The sequence below is a fragment of the Nuphar pumila genome, chromosome 14 (assembly GCF_984573655.1).
Source record: "Nuphar pumila chromosome 14, dmNupPumi1.hap1.1, whole genome shotgun sequence".
NCBI lineage: Eukaryota > Viridiplantae > Streptophyta > Magnoliopsida > Nymphaeales > Nymphaeaceae > Nuphar > Nuphar pumila.
The window spans coordinates 76,317,594-76,345,180 of record NC_143262.1 but is presented as its reverse complement, the minus strand read 5'-3'; the positions used below and the strand labels follow the sequence as shown (position 1 = coordinate 76,345,180).

At 38.0% G+C, this 27,587-nt stretch overlaps 1 protein-coding gene and 1 pseudogene across 1 annotated transcript; both read left to right on the top strand.

The window, feature by feature from the left end:
• The first annotated feature begins 6,050 nt into the window (after positions 1-6,050).
• LOC149817014 (ABC transporter G family member 22-like) lies at positions 6,051-12,765 on the top strand (annotated as a pseudogene).
• Positions 12,766-14,351: 1,586 nt separating this feature from the next.
• On the top strand, positions 14,352-18,579 carry LOC149817013 (putative Histone-lysine N-methyltransferase ATXR5). The gene is made up of 4 exons (XM_089987005.1): positions 14,352-14,384; positions 14,935-15,020; positions 17,826-18,038; positions 18,273-18,579. The coding sequence occupies exons 1-4, from the start codon at positions 14,352-14,354 to the stop codon at positions 18,541-18,543; spliced, it is 603 nt and encodes a 200-aa protein (XP_089843131.1). The 3' UTR covers positions 18,544-18,579.
• The last annotated feature ends 9,008 nt before the right edge of the window (positions 18,580-27,587 follow it).

Genomic DNA, 27,587 nt, shown 5'->3' with positions numbered 1-27,587 from the left:
AAATGCCAACGCATGACATGTTTGATACTCAAAGTAGCTGTCGATCTCGCAACACACGGCAGGTGTTCGTGTTTGTATTAGATGTTTACTTGAAACCTTTTACTTGATCCGGTCTCTATCAATCAAGACTCATTAAAGAGGGGGATCCGCGTGGTTGGTAGGAGCTGTCAGTGCACGTCTGCTTGTGGTGGGACGTTGCAGGTTCAAAACTCAGTGGTACCTTGAATAATAACTGGCCTTTCTGAAAAAAAGTTACTAGGATTCTGTAAAGTTTTGGTAATGCTAGAAATATCAATTGGGGGTGATGCATTTGCATTGCATTTTCATGTGAACAATCTCTTAAAGCTTGTGGTAGTACTAGAAATGCCAAAAAGCCTGGCAACATTTGGGAATTTCATTATCAACCATGGTATGCTTGATGCTCATCCAAAACCCATGAGAAATGGAAATTTGAAAACTAAGAGTAATTGTGGACTATTACTTGTGTCCAATATGCAACCACATAGCCTATGCAATACGCCCCCAATAGTGAATTAGGGCTCTAGATGCTAAACCAGAAAAGATGGTTAGTCGGTTTCATGGACCACACGTTGCCTTGTCTATATTTCAAAGTCTAGATTTTTCTGTTTTTTCGAGGACATGTTTGTCATTTGAAACAAAATGTGCATAACTTGGTCCACTTTCACATTTCTCAGCAGCACCAAAACTGCCTCTTATTTACCCGCTTGTCTGGTAGGAGCAGCTTGTGCAGGTCACCTTGTGTTGGAACTAGGGGTGGCAATCGGGTCGGGTTGGCGGGTCGGGTCGGCAGGTCAGCATACCTCAACACGAACCCGACCCATTTATTAAACAGGTCAGTTGTGGAAAACACGAACCCGACCCATTTATTAAACGGGTAACCCGACACGACACGATTAACCCGTTTAATAAATGGGTCGGGTCGGGTAAACGGGTTGGCGGGTCGGGTCGGCAGGTCAGCATACCTCAACACGAACCCGACCCATTTATTAAACAGGTCAGTTGTGGAAAACACGAACCCGACCCATTTATTAAACGGGTAACCCGACACGACACGATTAACCCGTTTAATAAATGGGTCGGGTCGGGTAAACGGGTTGGCGGGTCGGTTCGGGTAAACGGGTTGGCGTGTCAGGTAAACGAGTTGACCCACCCGCCTAACCCGTTTATTAAATGGGTCAGCCGGGTTGGCGGGTTGGCATACCCCTAACACGTACCTGACCCGTTTAATAAACGGGTTAGGCGGGTCGACCCGTTTACGACATGAACCCTTTTAAGCCAAACCGAATCCGGCTAAGAAGCGGGTTGGCGGGTCATGTCAGATTTTGCCACCCCTAGTTGGAACGTTGCAAGTTCAAGTCCCAATGGTATCGTTGTATAACTGGTAGGGGTCTGAGCTTGCCTTAAAAAAAAAAACTGCCTCTTATTTTGTGATTCTCATATGCTGACAACTTCATTAATTGAACCGCCTTTCATGAACTCTTGTTTGGGGACCAACATCCCACTTTGTTTGAATCGACCATGGGGTCCATGCAAACCCTATAAAGCACATGGATACCCACCCACACGGTCCTCATGGTATTCACGGCCTGCACAACCCAAGCAAGCAGCAGTAATCCTCTACTTCATTTCTTCTTCTCTTGAGAGAGGTGATTTTCTTCCACATTTTGTTCCCATGAATGTGGATGCGTGTGCATGGTAAGGTTCATCCTTTGCCATTTTAGCTTTATGGTAGATGAAGAGTTGGCGCCCAAATTGCTGATCACACACAAGGAGAGAGAGAGAGAGAGAGAGAGAGAGAGAGAGAGAGAGAGAGAGAGGATCTTGTAGGCCTTTTGCTATCAGAACTATATAACAAATGCCATTTAGTAAATTACTCACTGAGATGCTTATCGAAAAAAAAAAATTACACGGAGATTGGTTAGGAAGTTATTATCATACTCTTTAGTATCTTTAACGCATGCTTTTGATCTATTAGTTTTGAAGCAAAGTTTGCTTTGCAAGCATATGAAACAACTTGATTGTGGTAAAGTATGCATCAGTATAGTATTTCACATAGGTGATCCGAGAAGGTTAGCAGTTAGGAAGACAATATTACTCAGGAAAGAATAGAGCAAAAAGAAATTTTCAATTGACATAGGCTTTCCATCTAGTCACTATGGGACTAGGGACGACAGTGGACCGGGGAGGGGTGCCGGGGACAAGGACTCCACCCCCACCCCATCTCAAAAATTTTCCCTCCATCCCCGTGGTGGTGGTGGTGGTGGTGGTGGGTGGGTGGGGGGGGGGGGGCTTTGGACCTCCACCCCCACCCCGTCTCAAAATAACAATCCCCATACCCGTCTTGATCCTCATTCTCGTCCCAGTAGGAATGACATAGGGCAATTAGTTTAATTACCCATGAGTTTTGTCATAAAATGCTTGAAAAAGGCATACTAAATGAAGAGTTCACAAAAAACAAACATTTTTGTGGTAGATTTTAAGGTTGAGCAGTAAAATTTGTCAAGTTTTTAAGAGTAATAAGAAGAAAATAGGAAGGAGTGGAAGGAGAGGAGAAAAAGGGTTTAGGGTCAAGAATATATATAGGATTTTATAATGTATATAAGGGTATTTAGTAATTTCATTAACGGAGATCGAGGGCAAGAGTAAGTTCATCCCCGCCTCCATCCCTGTACGGGTTTTAATTTTCACCTCCATCCCCGGGCCATTCCCCATTTTATGTCCTTCATTCCCGGTCCAAATGAGGCAGGTTTGGACCGATCCCTTTTCCCCCTGGTCCACTGCCATCACTAGATGGCACGGGTGACATAGCTTGGGTCATACGACCAATCATGTTGTGAAATCTTGAGTGGTGCTTGCATTAAACTGCGTGATGGGTCACGAGGAGCCAAGTGAGATCCTTGGATCTCGTCTCCACTAAATCAAATAGCTTCTAATGCGTTAATCAGTAGAATAATTAAAAGGGCTGCAAAGCCTGATCAGTAAAGTAGCACTGGATCTCATTAGAGATAAGACTGTTTAGGAGCTACTAATTAGCTTTATATCTCTCTCTCTCTCTCTCTCTCATATATATATGAAATTGTACAACTTGTTAGATGTAAATTGTACTTTGGAACTCACTTTTGCAATATGCGGATCACATATTATTCTACATAAGCATCTCTGTTATCACAGAAGGCAAAGTGCAGGAGTAAGGACGCCAACCATGATACCAGACTCAAGAGAAATCCCTAAGGAAGATGCAGGGGCATCAATCTTCCTTCAATCAAATCATATCTCAACAAGGACACTAAGTACTGGAAGACTGTTGGGTTCTCCAATCAGAAAGAGCAACCACATGCCAAAATATAAAAAGTGCGCACTTGATGATCAGTGCAGATGAGATGGATGTTAATGGTCGAGGGAGCATTATGGATGACTATGGGTTAACCTTCACGAGGAATCCTAGAACTGATCTCAGATACTCATTCTCCATAGAAGGGGTACAGATGCCTTCAAATGCAGTTGCAAATAAAATGGACCCAGAAGAGAATGGTAAGAGAAACGCAGGGTATTGTTGTCTCCAGGACCTGTGAAAACATTAATAGTATAGCATTTGTATCTTTGTTCACTGATGCTCTTTATTTTGTCTACTCAACTCATCATCAATTTAGCTCATTAAGTACCACGATCTTTGGTGCTCAACAGTGCAAGATGGAAAAAGTGATAATCCAGCCACAGGGTCCGAGGCGGATTTGGAGTCATGTAAAGAAAAGTTATCACAGACGAATATAGCTGTTGGAATTATAAGCTAGACTCTTCGTATTCCTCCCTCATTTTGGGAACTCGTTTTACATTAAGGCTATTTGCAGTTTTCTATGCAACTCTTTGGGTTCCTCTCCCATTTATTTCTTTTCTTTGAAAATGTAATAGTCTTTTAGTTTTTCTATTGTAGGAATTTATTATGTAATTAAATTCTGGTTGGGCTTGAATGCTATATATATAGAAGCCATGTATCCTCATTTAGACAAGTCATTGGAATGTATTGAAACCTTTTGTAGCCTTCTCCTTCTCTTGCACCATTTCTGTGTGTTTCATTCTAGAGAATAATCTTCTTCTCTAGTTTATTATTTTATTTCCAACATAGTGGTATCAGAGCTAGGATGACTTCCAACAATATGGTGCAACCACAAGTTCCTTGCTTTGCTGGGAAAAATTACAACAAGTGGAGTATTCAAATGAAGGCATTCTTTGGTTCTCAAGATCTATGGGACATCGTTGAAAGTGGCTTCGATGAGATGGACAATGTGGAGGGCATCACTCAACGACAACAAACTGAGTTGAAGGAAAACAGAAAGAAGAACAATAATGCTTTGTTCTATATTTATCAAGCTATTGATGAAGCCATTTTCGAAAGGATATCCTCGGCGGAGTCGGCAAAGGTAGCATGAGATACTCTCTATACAACATATAAAGGAGAAGACAAGGTAAAAATGGTGAGACTACAAACTCTAAGAAGTGAATTTGATTATTTAAGAATGAAGGAATCTGAAACGATTGAAGCTTTTTTCAATCGAGTCTTCTCCATTGTTAATCAAATGCGAGTAAATGGTGAAAAACTTGAAGATCAAAGAGTTGTTGAAAAAATATTGAGGAGCTTAACTCGCAAGTTTGAACATATTGTTGTTGCTATAGAAGAATCCAAAGACTTATCCACCTTGTCCATTGATAGTTTAATGAGATCACTTCAATCTCATGAATTTCGTATAAAACAATTTGATTCTCCTCCAATCAAACAAGCTTTTCAGACACAACTCTCTATTCGTGGTGGTGCTTGAGGACGAAGAGGAAGAGGATATGGAGGTGGTAGAAATCAAGAAACGAAAGAAGATGATTGTGATTCATCTTATTCTATGCGAGGAAGAGGTCAAGGTAGAGGTCGAGGTCGTGGTCGCTCTCTCTCACAAGTTCAATGCTTTTATTGTCAGAAGTATGGTCACACCATAAAGTTTTGTAGAAAGCGATTGGCAGAAGAAAACCAAAAGGATGTAACTTTCATGCATGAAAAAAATGAAATTCTTGATGATGATATTCTCTTTCTTGCTTGTGATACCAAAGAAGAAACACATGATGAAGTATGGTATATTGATAGTGGTTGTAGTAACCACATGACTGGAAACAAAAATTTATTTGTGAACTTAAATGAAACGGTCCAAACTGAAGTTAGAACACGTGATGATAATAGGCTTGCGGTCAAAGGACGCGGTGATATTCTTGTTAAAACTAACCTTGGAAACAAGCATGTCACCGATGTTTTCTATGTTCTAGGCCTCAAACACAATCTTTTGAGTGTTGGGCAACTTATTCTAAAAGGATATGATCTTCATTTCAAAGGAGAAATATGTGAAATTAAGGACAAGAAGAATGCTCTCATAGCCGAGGTGAAAATGACTCAAAACAAAATGTTTCCATTTATATTTCAAAATGCTGCTCTTCCTTGCTTCAATACTATTATTAAAGATCCATCATGGTTGTGGCATCTTCGATATGGACATTTGAACTTTAGTTCTTTATCTCTTATGTGCAAAAAACATAGGGTCAGAGGCATGCCTAACATTCATCAGCAAGACAAAATTTGTGAAGGTTGTGTTCTTGGGAAACATCATAGAGACTCTTTTCCTGTTGGTAAATCTTGGCGAGCATCAAAACCACTTGAGTTGGTTCATTCTGATCTATGCGGCCCTATGCGCACCACATCTATTGGAGGTAATCGTTATTTTTTAACATTCATTGATGACTTCAGTCGAAAGACATGGGTTTATTTTCTAAAAGAAGAATCTGAGGTGTTCAAATATTTTAAGCAATTTATGACATTTGTTGAAAAGCAAAGTGATCTTTCTATTAAAACCTTGCGTACTGATCGTGGGGCTGAATATATGTCCAATGAGTTTGAAGAATTCTTGAAAAAGAAGGGCATCCATCATCAGTTGACTACTCGGTACACACCTCATCAAAATGGCATTGCGGAAAGGAAGAATCGCACGATCATGGAGATGGCAAGAAGTATGTTGAAATCTAAAGGTATGCCTAACATATTTTGGGCTGAATCAGTGGCATGTGCTATCTATCTTCTTAATCGTGCCCCCACTAAAAGTGTTCAAGACCTAACTCCTCAAGAAGCTTGGAGTGGGCAAAAACCATGTATTGCTCATTTGAAAGTATTTGGCAGCATATGTTATTCTCATATTCCTGATGAACAAAGGAGCAAGCTTGAAGATAAATCTGAAAAATGTATCCTCGTTGGGTACAGTGAATGCTCAAAGGCTTATAAGCTTTACAATCCAATCACCAAGAAAATTATCATAAGCAGAGATGTAAAATTCAGTGAAGAAGAATCTTGGAATTGGGATGGTGAGAATGAAAATAAAAATTCACATTTCATCAATAAGGAAGAGAGTTATGAGCCAAGTGGTGATGGAGATACTTCACTCTCCTCTCCATCTACGCATTTATCACCATCTTCCTTATCTTCAAGGAGTTCTGAATCTCCTCCTATGAAGACAAGAAGTCTTCAAGAAATTTATGAAACAGCAAGAAGAAATCTTGAGGAAGACTTGGTGAATTTTGCTTTATTTGCGGACGCCGATCCAATTACTTATGAAGAAACATCTCAAGAAGAGAAATGGAGAATTGCTATGAATCAAGAAATGGACTCTATTGAAAGAAATCATACTTGGGAGTTGACTGAGCTCCCAAATGGACACAAATCTATTGGCGTCAAGTGGGTATATAAAACAAAATTCAACTCAAATGGAGAAGTTGAAAATGCAAAGCTCGGCTGGTGGTAAAAGGTTACAAGCAAAGGTATGGCGTTGATTTTAATGAAGTTTTTGCTCCTGTGGCTCGCCTTGAAACAATTCGCATGGTGTTAGCTTTGGCTGTTAAAAGAAAATAGAAGGTCTTTCAAATGGACGTAAAATCAGCATTCTTGAATGGTCTCCTTGAAGAAGAAGTGTATATTGATCAACCTCCGGGTTATGTAAAGAAGGGTGAAGAAAACAAAGTGTGTCGATTGAAGAAGGCTTTATATGGGCTGAAACAAGCGCTAAGGGCTTGATATAGTCGCATTAATGGATACTTCTTGAGGAATGGTTTCAAACGGTGTCCTTTTGAGCATACTCTGTTCATCAAAGAATGCAATCAAGGGGAATTCTTAGTCATATGCTTATATGTTGATGATTTAATAATTACTAGCACTAATGCAACCATGTGTGAAAATTTTAAGAAGGATATGATGCACGAATTCAAAATGATTGACATGGGGCTTCTCCATTTTTTTCTGGGCATTGAAGTAAAGCAAGCTGAAGATGGAATATTTATATCTCAAAAAAGGTATGCTGAAAATATATTGAAGAAATTTAGAATGGAGGGTGTCACACCTCTTAATACTCCCATGGAAGTTGGCTTGAAACTTAGCAAAAATGATGGTGAGAGAAAGATCAATGCAACTCTCTATAGAAGCCTTGTTGGTAGTCTTATGTACTTGACTGCTACAAGACCTGATCTTATGTTTGCTGTCAGCATGATTAGCAGATTTATGAAATCTCCTTTTAATATTCATTGGGACATAGGCAAAAGAATTTTGAGATATGTGCGTGGCACTATCAATTATGAAATTCATTATAAATGTGTCGAAGATTCAAATTTGATGGGTTTTTGTGATAGTGATTGAGGTGGAAATAGAGATGATAGTAAAAGCACTCCAGGTTTCATTTTTCACATTGGCTCAGGTGCAATCTCGTGGGCATCGAAGAAGCAAGTTGTTGTTGCTCTCTCCACAACCGAAGTTGAGTATATTTCATTGTCTCTTTCTAGTTGTCAAGCTCTTTGGCTAAGGTGGATTCTTCATGAGCTGAAGCATCCTCAATGGGAAATCACTCCTTTGTTTTGTGACAATAGTTCAGCAATAGCACTCACCAAAAATCCAGTTTTTCATGGCAAAAGCAAGCATATTCGAATCAAGTATCATTTCATTAGAGACTTGGTCAAAGATGAAGATGTCAATGTCAAGTTTTGCAAGACCCAAGACCAAGTGACTGATATCTTTACAAAAGCATTGAAGAATGAAACTTTCAATAAATTGAGAGAGAAATTAGGTGTCGTTATAGTCTAGCTTAAGAGGGGCTGTTGGAATTATAAGCTAGACTCTTCGTATTCCTCCCTCATTTTGGGAACTCGTTTTACATTAAGGCTATTTGCAGTTTTCTATGCAACTCTTTGGGTTCCTCTCCCATTTATTTTTTTCCTTTGAAAATGTAATAGTCTTTTAGTTTTTCTATGGTAGGAATTTATTATGTAATTAAATTCTGGTTGGGCTTGAATGCTATATATATAGCAGCCATGTATCCTCATTTAGACAAGTCATTGGAATGTATTGAAGCCTTTTGTAGCCTTCTCGTGCACCATTTCTGTGTGTTTTTCATTCTAGAGAATAATCTTCTTCTCTAGTTTATTATTTTATTTCCAACAATAACAATGCCAATTGTTCTCAAGGTAATGCATCTTGCAGTGAAGATTAAACCTTGAGATAACTCTGTTTGTCTCCACTTTATCATCAAATCACTAGTTCCCAAATAAATTGATGTATCACTAATATCAACTTGAGATTCATGCAACTGAACTTGTTATTGACTCTGAACCACAGGCTTCTACCTCCAGAAGCATTCATAAGCCCAGCCATGACTCGAAAATGTGTTTGTAATTGGTGAGCCTGTATTGCAGTTCTGGGATGTTAAGGTGGAGAAGGAAGTAGAAATTCATGTCATGAAAAGTACATACTTGATGGAATCACAGGTTCAGTATATCCAGGTGAAGTTCTGGATCTTATGGGACCATCAGGAGGCGGCAAGACGACTTCTCAATCTCCTAAGTGGAAGGGTCAAAAGCAACGTATCTGGTGGCACCATCACATACAATGATCAGCCCTATTCAAAGTCATTCAGACGCAGGCAAGAATCATACATTATTTGATACTTCTGACAAAAACAAATTACTTCTCAATCACACACACACACACACACACACACACACAGAAAGAGAGGCTGGTATTTGATTTATCTCGTGTGTTGGTCATCTTAAAAATCCACACTTGCAATAAGCAGAGTGCGATGACTACCGAGAGAAAGATAGAGAAGAGGCCAAAGCTCTTCTTCAAAACCCTCCACCAAGAAAACTTTTCTTTTCATTTTTTTTTTCTGAAAGTTCTAGCATAGGGAGAAGTGGGGGTAGTCCTACCACCCAAACTTTACTTGGAACCTGGCATCCCTTGGGCCAGGTCTTTCATCACGAGTGAAAGACAAATAAGAAAAAGAATAGAAAGGAATGTCATATATAGATATATAGATATAGATTTACTCAAAGGACACAAGATCTATCATTGACAACATTATCAAATCTCATGATTAACAAATAATGGGTATTTTCTGATCATTAGATGCATTCCAAAATACAAGGTTTGAAAAATAAGCAAACTTCAGTCTTCAAAAAAAGAAGAAGAAGCAAACTCCATACCTGTACATGTTGCACATTGTGGAATAGATCTGGATGACAGACCCAACATGAAATCCTGCTCTATCTGACATAGACATGGTGAAATCAAATCAATAAACAAGTTATGAGTCAATGCACAAACTTCATTATAGATTCCAGTACAATGTATGTTAAATGGTTTACGTGTTGTGCTCCAGGATTGGCTTCGTGCTGCAAGAGGATGTAGTACTTCCTCATTTAACTGTAAAAGAGACCCTCACATATGCAGCTCTCCTCAGGCTCCCCAAAACTTTAACCAAACAACAGGAGGAAAGAGCCATGGATGTCATCTGTGAGCTTGGACTTGAGAGGTAAATGGATTTTCACCTTTTGTTCATCCCTAACGTTAAGACAACCCTTGATTTCAAACAGTTGTCATGTTTAACCAGTCATAGAGATGAGAACCGTGCTGTGTGTGTGTGTGTGTGTGCACGCGCATATATCTAGGCCACGTTCAAACTCATTCCCATGGTTCCTACAGCCTCTGCATTGTGCAAACAGAAAAATAATACTAATAAAAAAAATTTAGGTGCCAAGATACAATAATTGGAGGTCAATTCATAAGAGGAATTTCTGGTGGTGAAAGGAAAAGGGTCTGCATCTGTAGTGAGATACTTCTCAACCCTTCACTGCTCTTTCTAGATGAACCAACATCTGGCTTAGACTCGACAACAACAATGCGCATCATTCAAATGCTTCACAACATTGCCAAGGTATGAAAATATCAAAGCACAATGTTACTTTCATAGATATTGAGCATACTTTAGCTTCAAGCATCACCATTTCAGGCTGGGAGAACAGTGGTTACTACCATTCATCAACCATCAAGCAGACTGTTCCACAAATTCGATAAACTGATCCTACTGGGAAGCAGTTTACTGTATTTTGGAAAGGCATCGGAAGCCATAATGTACTCTTCCATTGGTAATTATCCTCTAATAACCATGAATCCAGCAGAATTCCTGATTGATCTAGCCAATGGAAACACAAATGATAAATCAATCCCATCAGATTTTGATAAAAGGCCCCTTCCTGAGAATCTTGAATTCAGAAAACATGGCAAGCCATCACCGGAAGATGTTCAACAGGTATACAGCAAAGTGCATCTATTACATAGTAAAGACACATGCATAATGCATTTGCATGCCTTCATCTTGCAATATTTCCATTATTCACTTCTTTGACAGTAGAAGAATGAACCTCTTTTGTTACTGGTGCAGTACGAAACATTAATTGCCCACACAGAGAAGAAGCTTCTGACACCAACAGCTAGAATCACAGACTGCAAAACACAGTTGCTGTCAACAGCAAGAGAGTGGGAAGCAAACTGGTGGGAGCAGTATTCCATTCTTTTCTGGAGAGGACTAAAAGGAAGACGGCATGATTATCTTAGTTGGATGCATATCACCCATGTTATATCTATAGCATTTATACTCGGTTTGCTATGGTGGCACTCTGAGGTTTCAACAAGCAAGGAACCGCAAGATCAGGTAGAGCATTTAACTCTACCATTTACAATCATGGCAATGGAAACTGGGAAAATCATTAGAACATGTGTAAACATCTTAATCATGAAATATAAAATCAAAAGCTGATATTCAAGATAATAAGATACAACTAAGTTCTCCATAAATAATGAGATTTTAGACAAGGACTGATAGAAAGCATGAATTCAAATGTAATAGATTTAAGATGCAACACATTTGGTATCCAAATAAAAATCAAACATGCAAGTGCTCAATGGTTATGCCAAAAATGATTTGGATACCTGAGAATATCACGACAAATGTGTTGAATTTATTGTGATGCTGAAAATATAGAAAATAATGTGGTAAATTTGTGTATCAAGAAATTAGGTTTGTCATACAGCTTTTGAATCAGTCACCTGCATATGTTTCAGCAATATCTTAAACAGGGTTTTCCCAGGAGATAAATAAAAAGGGTAGCTTTTCTGGGAAAAATCTTAAGAGATTTTAGAAAACAACTAACAATAATCGAAAAATAAAAACAGAGAAAAATGAATTTCTCAAAAGATCATGATAATATTTGTACTATTTTCAGTATATACACACATAAATACATACATATAAACATAAATAAATAATTATATATATGGAGAACTGAACATATTAGGTCCCATTTCTCGTTCTGCCCCGTTCTCCCTATAGTTTTGAAGTGTTTTATGATAGATCTGCACCATTAGATGTGTTTAGCATGCTCAGTTTAGTGGGAATCGACTCTTGGATCATGTTTTTTCGACGACAAAACATGTTTTTATGAGCCGGAAAAAACCCATACCTTCATAGCCATTGATTTTGGATCACCAGAAAAACCTGTATACAGGACAGATTCTGGTGATCCAAAAGCCGGTTAAAAACGATGATTTTTGAGGGGGCAGAATGGGGCAGAACGAGAAGGTGGGCAGAAGGAGCGCATTACTCATATAAATGATAGTAAAAAATGATAATAGAGTTTTCACACATGATACATGCAAATTTCCCAAGAGATTCTTGCTATGTACTTGTTTCTGTGTGTGACTGCTTGTTTGCTTACACAGCACTTCAATCCAGTCTCTCTCTCTCTCTCTCTCTCTCTTGGTATATATATACATATATATATGTAGGAACATGTTTAAAAAGTTATAAATGGTTATGTTTTTTATAAAACAATGATCTGATTCTAACTATGAAAGCATGCAGGCAGGGCTTCTTTTCCTTATTTCAGTGTTCTGGGGCTTCTTTCCTTTATTCACCGCCATCTTCACATTCCCACAGGAGAGAACAATGCTAGCTAAAGAAAGATCAGTTGGAATGTACAGGCTGAGTGCATATTTCTTGGCCAGAAGCATGACTGATCTACCTTTGGATCTTATCTTACCTGTAGCATTCCTATTGATTGTGTACTTCATGGTGGGCTTAAAATTAAGCATTACAGCCTTTTTCTAAGCATGCTTACCCTTTTTCTCAATGTTATGGCTGCCCAAGTAAGTAACTGATACTCTACTCACTAACCTGAACAATAGAAATTGTTGTTCAGGTTCTAGAAAAGTAGCAAGGCCAAATAGCTAGTAATTTAGCTTGATCATAGTGATTTCACTTCTGAATACCTTGATGGTTGTGATTTTAGGCAGTTAAGCTATCAGTTAATGACACTGAATTAGGAGCTTACCAACATCACTAGTGACATGAGTAGCTGCACCAGAATCAACATACCAAGTGCCTTGATCATTCTGTTTGATATTCAATTCAGCCAAGACAGATAATAGCAATTCTTTGACTTCTCCACTATTCTTCAATGTATCTGTTCCCTTTCTTGTCTCCAATTGCTTGCCTCTGTTTTGCAGGTTAAACCAACAATTTGCCTTTATGTGCCCCCTTTTGTTGCAGAGAAAGCAGGTAGGTATTGTCCTTTGCCTTTGCAGATTAGGAGGCATACTGGGAGTAGGTAATATTCCACGAGCTCCTTGTCTATTCTTCTCTTGATCTCCCCTTTCTCGATATTCATACCTGCCACATCCTCGACCATAAGTAACTCATGTGGCAAGAACGTCGTGTGCTCCAATGGGGTTGTGATTACCTTCAGAGAATCCCTTTAAAGTCAGCTCATACTGTAAGAGCTTAGCACGAAGGATTTCAAATATAAGTAAGTCTGGCAAACACAACAAGGAAGTAACCATCATATGATAATCGGGTCCCAGCCCGCTCAAAGTTTGTTGCACCATATCTTTGTCACTGACCGCACAACCCACGATGGCCAACTGATCCGTGATAGTCTTCATTTTGTTTAAGTATTCCATGACAGTCATGGAGTCCTTTCTCAGCTTTTGAAACTCTTTCTTTAAAAATAAAACTCTAGCCTGAGAAACTTGAGAATATGTTTGGACAAGACGATGCTATAACTGCATAGCTGTGCAGTCATCTAGGACTGCCACAAGCACCTCTGGCTCCTGAGACAGGGTGAAAGTGATGTAGGCAACCAAAGCCTGATCTCGCTTCATTAAGGAGATATACTCTCGATTTCTAACAAAAGTAATGGAAGGGTCACCCTCCCCAGTCTTGCCATTTTGTGATATAACTCTGGAGGAACAAAAACAGAGCCATCTAGATGTCCAAAAAGATCCTGACTTCTTATGAGGAGGATGATTTTTCTTTTCCAGGTGAGAAAATTAGAATTGTTCAGTTTTCATATATAAGTTGGCTAAGAAAGTTGGAAGAAAGGCCAGGTTGAGGGGAAGAAAAAGAATCCATAAACGATTGAGGGTGAAAGCAAGGTAGAATTAGAAACAAGAGTGGAGTGGAACAAAAGGAGTAATTTCAGAACCAATATGTAATTTTAGAGTAAAAGACTAGCAAACAAAATTCCGAAATAAATTTCAGAACCAATATGTAATTTCAGAGAACTCGGCTGTCTTTTTTTTTTTTTAACAGCAAACCCGAGACAGAAACCTAGGTTACATAGTAAACTGATATGAATAAAGACCAGTCAATAAAATGCAAAACAAAAACACATTATTTGAATGTAACGTGTTTTTCTTTTCGAAAAATGCAAAGAAGAATAGAAGAAAAGAAATTCGAGAAAAAAAAGAGATAAAAAAAAACAGATCTGATCAGATCTGAATCTGGTCTTACGTCAATCTGAAGAAAAAGAGGAATGATATGGATGTGATATCAACTTGTGAAATCACGCAAAAGATCAAAATAGGGAATAGAAGAATACGTTGGAGAATAGAAGAATAAGGGGAATAAGGAGAGAAACTATCAGATCTGATGGGTGAAGAGAGAGATCTGATGCAAATTGAGGTAAGTATGTTGACTTAAAAAGAATTCAGAAAGAATAAAGAAAACGAAGAATAGGTAAGTTCAGATTTGAGAGATACCTTACCCAATTCAGGGTCTGCGGTTGCTTCTCATTAAGTATATACAGATACAAAATTAGGGTATGAAAATACCCATTATATGATATATTAGAATTACAACATGCCATTAATGAGCATGTGTTTAAATAAAACAAATTGGGTCTGGATTCTGAGATCCAGACTCAGTCGTGAATGACAACGTCTTTTTAAGTATATCATTGAACTTTATTTGGCAAAACTGACCCTCAACCTCTAAATATTCTTCAAGAGTATAAAGCTCTAGAAACATTATGGTTACTAGGTAGCAGTCCAGATCACACCATAAAAACAAAAATTATTTTTTTGTGAGGCATTCCCTTGCCATGAAAATCTGAATACCAAGATTTGTGGCACAGCAAGTTTTGCTTTCCTCTTAATGGTTGTTCAGGAATTCTGTAAAATCTACTGTAAGCTATTGATAAATTATTTTTATTTTATTTTATTGTCTTTTTCAGGTTTTGTCTAAAGAAGATACCCAAACCCTAATCTGCAGACAAGGAGAATGGCCTCCTCTTCTTGTTGTTTTTGATCCCTGTGAAGGGTATTCACCACTTATTTACTCTCTCTCTCTCTCTCTCTATATATATATAAATATATATATACAACAACAACAACAACAACAACAACAACTACTCCTTCATCCCAAAACAATTGGGGTCAGCGATATGAACCAAAAAAGAAATTCATTTTGGGTCTTCCACATGAATCCTTTTCCTCCAATCATTTCTATCCAACGCCATGTCCTCGGTGAGGTTCAAAGCATTCATATCCTTTCCTATCATCTCCATCCAAGTCTTCCTAGGCCTACCCCGACCTCTTTTAACTAATATATTTTCCCATTTCTCCAACCTTCTAACTGGAGCATCATTAGGCCTTCGCCGAATATGTCCAAACCACCGTAAATGATTCTCTCGCATCTTATTTTCAATGGGTGCAACACCTACCTTCTTACGTATCTCTTCGTTCCGAATCTTATCTTTTATTGTATTTCCACACATCCATCTAAGCATCCGCATCTCAGCTACACTCATTTTTTGAATATGATGTCTCTTGGCAGCCCAACATTCCGTACCATATAGTAAAGCGGGTCTAATAGTCGTCCTATAAAACTTTCCCTTCAACCGCAATGGCATTCTACGATCGCACAGCACTCCAGTAGCACTTTCCTCTCTCTATATCTTTCAATAAGTTGTCTAAGAAGATGTATAGCTTCCATGGTTGATCTTCCAGGCATAAAACCAAATTGATTCTCCGATATCATGACAACCTTCCTCAACCTAGACTCAATCACCCTCTCCCAAAGTTTCATAGTATGACTCATGAGTTTTATACCACGATAGTTTGTGCAATCTTGTATATCACCCTTATTCTTATATAAAGGCACCAAAGTACTCTTCCTCCACTCATTAGGCATCTTATTTGTTCGCCAAATCAAGTTAAAAAGATTTGTCAACCATTCTAAACCTTTCTCTCCCAAGCATTTCCAAGCCTCGATAGGTATACCATCTGGGCCAACTGCCCTTCTTGATTTCATTTTCTTCAAAGCCTCTGCAATTTCTTTCTTTTGAATCTTGCGCATGAAGTCACGATTTATCTCATGAAAAGGAATGGAGAAGTCTCCAAGATCTTGAGCATGACTATCATTAAATAGCTTATCAAAATAATCTTTCCATCTCTCCTTAATCTCCTCATCTTTGACTAAAACCCTTTGCGTTTCATCTTTGATACATCTAACCATACCCAAATCCTTCGATTTCCTATCTCTCATCTTTGCAAGCCTATAAATATCCTTCTCGCCTTCTTTGGTATCCAACTTGTCATAAACCTCCTTATATACCTTAGCCCTCGCGTTTCGAACAACTTTTTTAGCTTCCTTCTTTGCTATCATATACTTCTCCAAATTCTCATTATCACGACTCTTACTTAGATTTCTATAACACTATCTTTTAACCTTAATAGCTAATTTGACATCCTTGTTCCACCATGATGTATCCTTACCTAGTGGTGCACCGCCTTTAGACTCACCCAATACCTCCTTAGCTACTTTTCTCATACCACCCGCTATCTTATTCCACATTGATTCTGAATCCTCCTCGAGACACCAATCAACTTCCTTAACTACCTGCTCTACAAACATTCCTTGTTTAGCTCCTTTCAGTGCCCACCACTTAATTCTAGGATCTATCCTATGTCTATCCCTTTTGCGGCATTGTCTAATTCTAAGATCTAAAATTAAGACTCTATGTTGTGTAGCTACACTTTCTCCTGGTATAACCTTACAATCGATGCAACAACCCCTATCTCTCTTTCTAAGTAGGAAAAAATCTATCTGACTCGTATTAACCCCACTTTTAAATGTTACTAGGTGAGACTCCCTCTTCCTAAACCAAGTGTTTGCTAAGATCATATCATAGGACAAACAAAAATCTAAAATCCTTTCTCCACTTTCATTTCTTTCTCCTATACCATAGCCTCCATGGATATTCTCAAATCCATCCCTACTAATGCCTACATGTCCATTAAGGTCACCGCCGATGAAAAGCTTTTCTCCATAAGATGTCTCTTGTACTACTCCATCTAAATCTTACCAAAATTGATGCTTAATGGAATCATCTAAACCTACTTGAGGTGCATAAACACTAATAATATTAATAATATCCGTACCTAATACTAATTTAATAAGTAAAATTCTATCACCCTTCCTACGGACCTCAACTACATTATCTATAAACTGACGACTCATAACAATCCCTACTCTATTCCTATTCCTATTTATTCCTGTATACCAAATCTTATATCCCCAAGGTTCTATCACTTTAGCTTTCTCACCTACCCATTTGGTCTCTTGAAGACATAAAATATCAATCTTTCTCCTACACATAACATCTACTAACTCTACCAACTTACCAGTTAAAGACCCTATGTTCCAAGTGGCTAACCTAATTTTATGGTCTTGGACTAACTTCTTTACCCCCACCCGTCCAACAAAGTGAGGGAACCCTTGCCTATTTGACACCACACCCGGGCGCCGGTGTGACGCGTCGCTTCTGGGCGACGACCTAGCAACCCTTGCACATTTATCACTGCCTCCGAGCCTAGAGAGTACAGCGCGTCGCTCAGTAGGGAACGCCCCAACGAAATTCTCATATTGGTTCATTTTCATAGGATATGACAAAGTTTTTATGCTGGCTGTCACAGGCCTACCGCAACCCTCCTCCTTTATCCGGGCTTGGGACCGGCAGTGTATAACTACACAGGCGGAGTTATAAAAATATATAGATATATAAAAAATATATATATATATATATATAATGATTACTGGATGACATTCTGTGCTTTTCTGCAGTTTTACAGTAGAAGCTGATGGACATATCAAGGACATGGCTTTAATTACAGAGTATGCTGGAGAAGTTGACTACTTGAAAAATCGTGAAAATGATGATTCTGATAGCATGATGACACTTCTTTCAGCAGAAAATTCATCAGAAAGTCTTGTTATCTGCCCTGATAAATGTGGAAATATTGCACGGTTCATCAATGGAATCAACAATTACACTCTGTAAGTCAAGGCCTAATCCTAGTGAATTTTTGTTCTCATGTAGCTTGTTATTTTTAACAGCTGGCTAACTTGCCATTGATCATGCCAAATATATTAATAGCTTGAGGTGCTTGATATGCTTGCGGTTTCCTGTGTGAATCTTCATATTGGGTTGAAATTCATTAATGTGTTGGTTTTGACATGGTGTTCAAATGATTTTTACCTGGGGAATTATTTTTTTTCTTTTCAATGTAGGGAGGGTAGGAAGAAGCAGAATCTGAAATGTGTCAGGTATAGTGTAAATGGTGAGTGCCGGGTTTTAATTGTTGCCAACAGAGATATTGCCAAAGGTGAGAGGCTATACTATGACTACAATGGATATGAGCACGAGTACCCAACTGAGCATTTTGTTTGCGTTTCTTTTCTTTTGTCTAAAGGACTGATGAGAAAAAGGAACCCAGGATTCAAGAATTTTCTCACTAATTATTTTGCTTTTTTAGTTGTGATTCTTTTAGATATTGTTTAACCCCTTTGTAAACATGGCCCTTAAATTGGCCATGAAAAGAAATATGTGGAATCAGAAATTTTGTTGTTCAAACTGATGTAAAACTTATTTTTCCATTGAATGATCATGCTTCAACTTGTTTCTCACTGTGAAAAAGATGTGAATACATATCTACAGGTTTTTTGCAAAATTGTTATAGATATGGTTATGTTTATAAGTGTTAATTTTCATATCTGAATGGCCAAGTCAAGCATTCTGTTGCCTGTCATATCTATGTGATACAATCAATGTTTAAGACGTTCACAAATATTTCTTGTAGTTTTAATGTTTCTGATATGCATTGCAGTTCTACAGCGCACATCACCCCCTCCCCCCACCTCTCTCATATTTTGAGAATTAGGTCAAATTTATGATGACTCAAGGAAAGAAAAGATAACAAGTCAACCAAGGAGACAAAAATATTACTGACGAAACATAGATTCAAGATGAAATACATAATTTTCCTATTCTAAAAGATTCAATCCAAGAGGGATCTATCCCTGGCTAGCGTTACTCTGCACAAAGGAACAAAACCATTGGTCTCTTCTCACGAATGACTGAGATTCTGGAGTGACCCTCGAATATTCTCCCATAAAGAAACCAGCAGGTTGAGAAAAGCCACCATCTCCACATCACCCCCAATTTTCCCGTTTATCTGATATGTTCCTGTCAAAATGTCTCATGCATGAATGTTTCTGAACCCAGATATCAACATCTGGATAAGTCTCTCTCTCTCTCTCTCTCTCTCACGCTCATGCACGTGCTTGCACAATGGTAAAATGATTAACGACATTGTTCTCTAAACAACCTTTGTGTGCATTATCTATGGTCTTCAATCTTTTGATGCACAGGTATCTACATGATGCTTTTAACAGACAAAGGTTTTGGTTATTTTTGCAAAAATGGTCTCACAGTTATACTGCACAAACATTTGTTTGGACTTTGGATACCTGCTATCAATGTTAGATAAAATACAAGGTAAAATGATTAACACATTGTTGCTATAAACAACCCTTTGGGTGCATTAACAACAGTTTTCAACCTTTTGATACACAGGTATCTACATGATACCCTTGGAGACATGATGGTTTAAGTTATTTTAGAAAAACTACTTTTGATAACTGTTATGGCTATCAGATAGAATAGACGGCTTCAATTTATGTACAATTGTGTGATGAGATTTTATTCATGGTATCCAAGGTAGAAAGCTAATCTTGGAGATGAAACTGGCAGCATAAGTGGGAAGTGTGGTTCATTAAAATAAGATTGAGAACCCTAAGAGTTTAAGGATCGTTAAGGGAAGCAACTAAAAGTTTAAAAATCCTGTTAAGAGGAAATCAATTGGGAGCATGGGTGAACTAGTGGTACAAAAGAAAGAGTATTATTAAGAAGTGGGTAGTGTTTATTCAAGCTAACAATCTCCTGGTTGGCAATCTTTTGATTGGAAATCAACCTTCTGGACCTTCCGGTAAATAAGAATTTCAGTAGGTCATGTGAGGATGTGTCTTATTTTTATTGGAAATCATTTTTAATATAGCTATAATTTAGGGCATTTTGTTGTCAGTTAAATATTGAGATTCTTTACTTGCTATCCCAGTTTAGTGGAATTTATTGTTAGGTTCATTGGGTGCAAGATCAGAATAGCTCTGGTACCAAGGAACTCATCTTTATTCTTGTATTTCCACAGAACATGACCAGTCCTCAACCTTAGAGAAGCTTTCTCATAAACTTTCTAACTGGTTAAACATCTCCATGCTTATTGGGGCTACCCATCATAATTGAAGTGTCACTGTCTAGACTCCTTCTCTGCTTCCTATTCCTTTTCAGCTTGCCAAAGGTTGTGACAGGTCTGAGGTAGTGAGTTGGTTGTACGACATATGCCTTTGTTCTTTTAGTTGTGCACAGGCTGGGCATTTTGTCTTTGTCATCCTCTCTTATATGGTTGTCGAATGTTTAGGTATCTTAGTCATTCTTTTCTTTGCATCATGCAGTTGTTTCTATCAATTCATTATGATTAATGAAATGTAGCTATTGCTTTCTCAGAGTGCTCTTTTCCGCAACAGGAAAGCATGAGGTGAAGATGAGTAGTTTTTTTGTGGAGTAGTTAAGAACATGCCATCAACTTCCATTTGATTTATTAGAATAGTCTGAGCATAACCACATGAAAGCATGCACTTTTCATCAAAAGACTTGATGTTGATGCCCTGTCTCCAAATTTTGGCTTGATTCGGGTAGGTGGTCATATTGGTGGAAACTATGTCACATGGGTGCGGGTATGGGTGCGGCTCAATTTAAAAAATTTTGGACACGGGGACACGGGTATATATTGTAATGAGATATTGTGGAAATATAAAAAGTGCATACAAGCACTTACAACAATGAATAAAAGTGACAATATCACAAGTCCACAAAGGGACAATACAAGCACAAGCCTTTAAGAAGGCAACAATATAAAAAGCCTCTTATTGAGAAGAGAGAAAGCTCTCTTGAATAAGAATACACAAGGGGTTCACCCCTATTTATACAAGAGGGAGAGGAGGAAAAAGGAGGGCCAAAGGGCCTCAAAAGGAGAGCCAAAAGGGGGCTCCCATAGAGTCGTTGGGAGCCCCCAACGGTCACATTTGTGACCGTTGGGGGCTCCAATGACTCTAAGGTTGGAGCCCCTTTAGGTCCTCAAAAAGAATAAAAAATGAATTTAAAAAATAAAAATAAAAATTACATTTATTCAAAAAAGAAAAATAGTTGTTTTCTAAAACAACTATGTGAAATTACAAAAATACCCCTATCGGGTATTGATGTAATATATATATATATATATACATATATATATATATATTAGGTACATTTTAACACCCCCCCTCAAACTTTACGGGGAAATGACAGAAAGTTTGCCAAGAAGAAACATGAAGCGAGGAGCCGAAAGAGCTTTAGTGAAGAAGTCCGCCAACTGATATTCTGAAGTGACATATGGCAGAGCAATAATTCCTCGTAAGAATTCGTCACGAACATAGTGGCAATCTATTTCGATATGTTTTGTACGCTCATGAAAAGTATGATTGCTCGCAATATAGATGACACTCTTGTTGTCGCAACATAGCTTTGAGGCTTTGGTAATATCAACTTCCATGTCTTTAAGCAAACTACGAAGCCATACAAGTTCCATTGTCGTGGTTGCCATAGCCCGGTACTCAGCTTCGGTAGATGATAGTGAAACTTTCAGCTGCTTCTTGCATCGCCAGGCAATCAAAGAGTCCCCTAAAAAGACACAAAAACCAGTAGTTGAGACTCGATCATTGGGATTACCTCCCCAATCTGCATCAGTATAAGCAAGAAGATTCAAGGAAGAAGAGGAGGATAGAAATAGCCCTTTATTGATGGTATTCCAAATGTAGTGGATGATTCGGAGAACATCACTCATATGCACAATTGTAGGAGCATGCTGAAATTGGCTAACTGAGTGAACCGCATGAGTGATATCTGGTCTGGTGATGGTTAAATAGGTAAGAGACACAATGAGTTGTCTGTAAGGTGTGGGATCTTCCAGAAGAACCCCATCCTCCAACCGCAATTTGGCATTAATAACCTCGGGAGTCTCTACTTTCTTATCATCAGAAATCCCAGACTTAGAACATATATCTGCAGCAAGCTTCATCTGTGACAAAATATATCCTCTAGGAGAATATGCAACCTCAATTCCAAGAAAATATCTGAGAAAACCTAAGTCAGACATATCAAAATTATCTTTTAACATATTTTTAACATTAATAATACTACTTTGATCATTCCCAGTGATAATCATATCATCAACATAAAGCAACAAAATTACGATACTAGAACCTGCATGTTTAACAAAAAGAGCAGTGTCAGTATAACAAGAGTGAAATCCTAACTTTATTATGATATCACTGAAACGATCATACCAAGCCTTAGGGGCTTGTTTAAGACCATACAATGCCTTTAAAAGCCGAAGTGTTTGACCTTGCTTAATATTTATTCTGGGTGGCGGATCTATATAAACTTCTTCACTTAAACTTCCATTTAAAAAAGCATTTTTTACGTCAAGTTGATAAATAGGCCATTTTTTGGTTGATGCGACAACTATTAAGGTCCTGACACTAGTCATTCGAGCTACGAGAGCGAATGTTTCTTCGTAATCAATGCCATATTCTTGGGAGTATTCCTTAACAACTAATCTAGCTTTATATCATTCTAAAGAGCCATCGCTTTTAGTTTTAACTTTGAAGACCCAGCGACAACCAATAGGTTTTTTGTGTGAGGGTAGATTAACTATTTCCCAAGTATTGGCCTTTTTTAAAGCATTTAGTTCAACTTGCATTGCTTCAACCCAATCAGGTATAGATTTAGCTTGATTATAGTGGGCCGGTTCAAAATAAGAATGTAGGGTTATTAAACATGCCCGATAGTTGGGAGTTAAGGAATCATATGATACAAACCTATTTGGGGGTATTGATATTCTAGAAGAATGCCTAACTTGTGGTTCCTCAGTGGATTCAGAAATTTGAGAGTATTTTTCGAGGGCACTAATAGGATTTTCTTGATTTCTTCTTGAGTAAACATTTATATTGGTATGACTATCATGAACATTTATATTTGAATCACTATCATTTGAGAGTGTTATGTCAAGAGGGGATACCTCACGAGTATCGTCTATGTTTTCAAGAAAATCTTCTTGTATGTCATCAATAAGATCATATAAGAATATATAATCAATTTCATTTGTTTCTTCTATTTTATCAAATCTGTTTTCTTCTTCTAGAAATGTTACATCTTTTGAAACATATAGTTTATCATTCTTAAAATCATAGCATCTATACCCTTTTTGATTTTCACCATATCATAAAAAAACACATTCAATTGCTTTTGGAGATAATTTATCCCTTTTATGTAGTAGGACAAAACATTTGCAACCAAAAATACGAAGACGATTGAAATTTGATGAAAATTTATAGAGTTTTTCATAAGGAGAAGCATTGTTTAACTTAGAAGAGGGTATTCTATTGATTAGATAGGTTGAGGTTAGAACGACTTCGGCCCAAAACTTCTTTGGAATATTCCTAGAAACAAGTAATGTTCTAGCGGTTTCTATAATGTGCCTATGTTTCCTTTCCGCTAGGCCATTTTGTTGAGGAGTCCTAGGACATGACTTTTGATGGCAAATGCCATTTTGGGTTAAATAGTTTTGGAATTCGTGAGATAAGTATTCGCCACCGGAATCGGATCTTAAAATAAATATGTTATTTTGAAATTGATTTTGAACCTTTTTATGAAAATCTTTAAAGAAAGTAAATACTTCCGACTTATGACTAAGGAAATAAATCCAAACATACCGAGTAAAGTCATCAATAAACGTAACATAATATGAATAGCCCCCTTTAGACATAACCGGAGAAGGCCCCCACACATCCGAATGCACCAATTCAAAAGGCCTTGATGAGAGAAAAGTTTTAGTTGGAAATGGAATAGACTTCATTTTTCCAAAAATGCAATCTTTGCAATTAATTTCTTTTTCCTTACAAAATTTGTTTCCAAAAGGAAAGAGATACATTTTGGAATAACTTGGATGACCAAGTCTTTTATGCCAAGTTTCCATGTTTTTTTCTTGGACATAAGAACAAAAAAAGTTTGTAGGGAGATCAAGATGGTCCATATAATAGAGGTCTCCCTTTCTATGGCCTTGCCCAATCCGCTTCCCGGACCGGAGATCCTGCACAAAGCAACCATTAGATGAGAAAGATATTTCACATCCATGGTCGGCAATTTGAGAAACCAAAAATAGGTTTAAATTTAGTTTGGGAACAACTCTTACTTTTGGAACACAAAAATTTTGTGAATCTTTAAAAGAGCCAATACTTGAAATTTTCAAAAAGGTTCCATCGGCCGTAGAGACACAAGAGTCCTTTGAATTGGTGCAAACATCACTAAGTGCATTTTCATGAGGGGTCATATGAAAAGAAGCTCCGGAGTCAAGGATCCAAGAATACGTACCGGGTGATGATGTTGAAGCAATAGCCGCACCCGATGTGGAGAAAGAAACTTTTAGCATTTGTTGGAGAGCCATAGATATTTGTCCAAGAGTTTCTTTAATGTCATTGTTCTTGCCTTCATCTTCTTTGGTGGTGGTTTCTTCAAGAGAGGCTACTTTAGGCTTGAAGGTTCCAATGAGCTTTGGACAAGCGGGTCTAATGTGACCCGGCTCATTGCAATAATGACAAACAATCATTTTTCTTACTCCATTGTAGTTTCCTTGTTTCCCAAAATGAGGAGGCTTATAGGTTCTAACATTGTTACCCAGTTTTGATACGGCAAAGACTTCATCAACATGCTTACTCATGCCAAGCCTTGTCTCCTCTTGAGTGATTTCAGCAATAGCATCCTCAATAGGAGGAAAAATAGATCTATGGAGAAGTGAATATCTCACTTTCTCAAATTCGGGACGTAGCCCAAAAAGAAATTGAAACAATCACTCTTGTTCTATTTGTTTTTGCCTTAAATCAATATATTCCATAGAAACCCATTTTGGCTCTAAGAGAGCCAATTCATCCCATAGTGGGTTTAGGGCACTATAATAGTCTTGAATGCTAGAATCACCTTTCTTGGTGGTTCTAATCTTTTCTTGCAAGAAGTATGCTCTTGCAAGATCCTTTTGGGTATACATACCCCTCATAAAGGACCAAGCCTCATTGGCCCTACGAAATTTAGCTATATTAGCACATACCTTAAGCTCTATATTGTTCATAAACCACGCAAGGATTTTTGCGTGATTGCTTTCCCAATCTTCCACTTCCTTTTGATGACTTTCAATGGCCTTGAGGCGAGCATCTCCCTCAAGAGCCTTTTCTTGACCTTCTTCCACCTTCGTGAGCATAAGCTTAGGTTCTGGAACGGTCCCCATGACAAAACCCCAAAGCTTCTTTCCTTTGAGATTATTTTCCATTGCCGATGCCCACATCATATAATTCTTTCCATTGAGCTTGAAAGATAGGTCAATCTTTGTCTCCATGATGTTGCCAAGAAGTGAGAAGATGTCCACTAAATATGAGATACACGAACAACACCTTTCCTTCAAGAATCGAGTGGCTCTGATACCATGTAATGAGATATTGCGGAAATATAAAGAGTGCATACAAGCACTTACAACAATGAATAAAAGTGACAATATCACAAGTCCACAAAGGGACAATACAAGCACAAGCCTTTAAGAAGGCAACAATATAAAAAGCCTCTTATTGAGAAGAGAGAAAGCTCTCTTGAATAAGAATACACAAGGGGTTCACCCCTATTTATACAAGAGGGAGAGGAGGAAAAAGGAGGGCCAAAGGGCCTCAAAAGGAGAGCCAAAAGGGGGCTCCCATAGAGTCATTGGGAGCCCCCAACGGTCACATTTGTGACCGTTGGGGGCTCCAACGACTCTAAGGTTGGAGCCCCTTTAGGTCCTCAAAAAGAATAAAAAATGAATTTAAAAAATAAAAATAAAAATAAAAATTACATTTATTCAAAAAAGAAAAATAGTTGTTTTCTAAAACAACTATGTGAAATTACAAAAATACCCCTATCGGGTATTGATGTAATATACAGTATATATATATTAGGTACATTTTAACATATATATATGTATATATATTTTAAAAAAAATATATCTAAAGACTGTGCTCTACAGTATGCTAAAGACTATGCTCTGCACAGTCTTTCTGCTAAAGACAGACTGTGCAACTGCACAATATATATATTTTTAAAAAAATATATAAAAGATATATTTTTTTAGTTTTTATACATTTTTTGTCCTAAAAAATAGACAAAAATAGACTCGGTCAAAGTTGACCGAGTCCAAAATGTGAACGGACTTGGTCCAGGTGCGTTGACCGAGTCCGACACCTGTTGACTGAGTCCGTCCGGTGTCCGAAGCTGCACCTGTGTCGGGGCGTGTTGACGCGGGTGCGTCGCCTCCCAAGCCGAGTCCGTGTGACATAGGGTGGAAATTGTATGCTGGAAGCATCATATTTTGCATCACCACTGGGATGGTGGTGGAGCATATTACGGCAGCATTAAAATGACTGATGGTTTGATCACAAGCATGGCTGGTTCAATGACCATCACTGAGAATGAGAATGTCTAGTTTGCTGGTTGCCTTGTTTACTGCCTGCTTGTTACCAATGGTTATCTACAAAAAGATGTTTTTTTGGAATTGTGAATTCCTATGGAGTGAAAGATTGCAATCACCTTCTATCAACTACTCATGGTTCATTTGGATTTTCTGTGTGTTTTGGATAGAAGAAATCAATACTGTAAAAGTGTTGACAATTGGTTAATCTAATACCTTATTGGTTTGGCAAACAATGATAACTTGTAAACTGGATTCAAGGCTGAAGAATCCATAGTTTCCAGATCAGGAAGCAGTATGGGAATTAGAATCGAGAAGCAGTTATTCAAATTTTCAGAGTATTCATAAAGCAGAAAGCAAGTAGCATGGAGTTCATTAGGAAGCAATATATGGAACTTTGGAAAATAATATAAGAATTGTGTAAAATATTGGAAGATTGATAAAAGTAAGAAGAAAACTTTTAAGAAATGTTCATTCAATAACTATATCGACGTATTTGAAAATCTCTAGATCACTTATTTAGTAGAATAAGATGCAATCAACAGAGGATCCAGTTTGGTAGGAGCAGTTAGTGCACGTCACCTTGTGTTGGGACATTGCAAGTTCAAAACCCAATGATACCTTGTACAACAGGTGGGCTATGTCACACGGACTCGGCTAGGGAGGCGCCGCACCCGCTTCGACACTCCCCAACACGGGTGCGGCCTCGGACACAACCCGGACTCGGTCAACGAGTCGAGGCCGAGTCCGTCCTTTTTTTGGACTCGGTCAACATTTACTGAGTCCAAAATTCTCCATTTTTATGGCAAAAAACAAAAAAAATGTTTTTATATATATATATTTAAAATATATATATATATATATAGCATGGAAAAAGCTAATTATCATTTAATTCTCTCTCTCATAA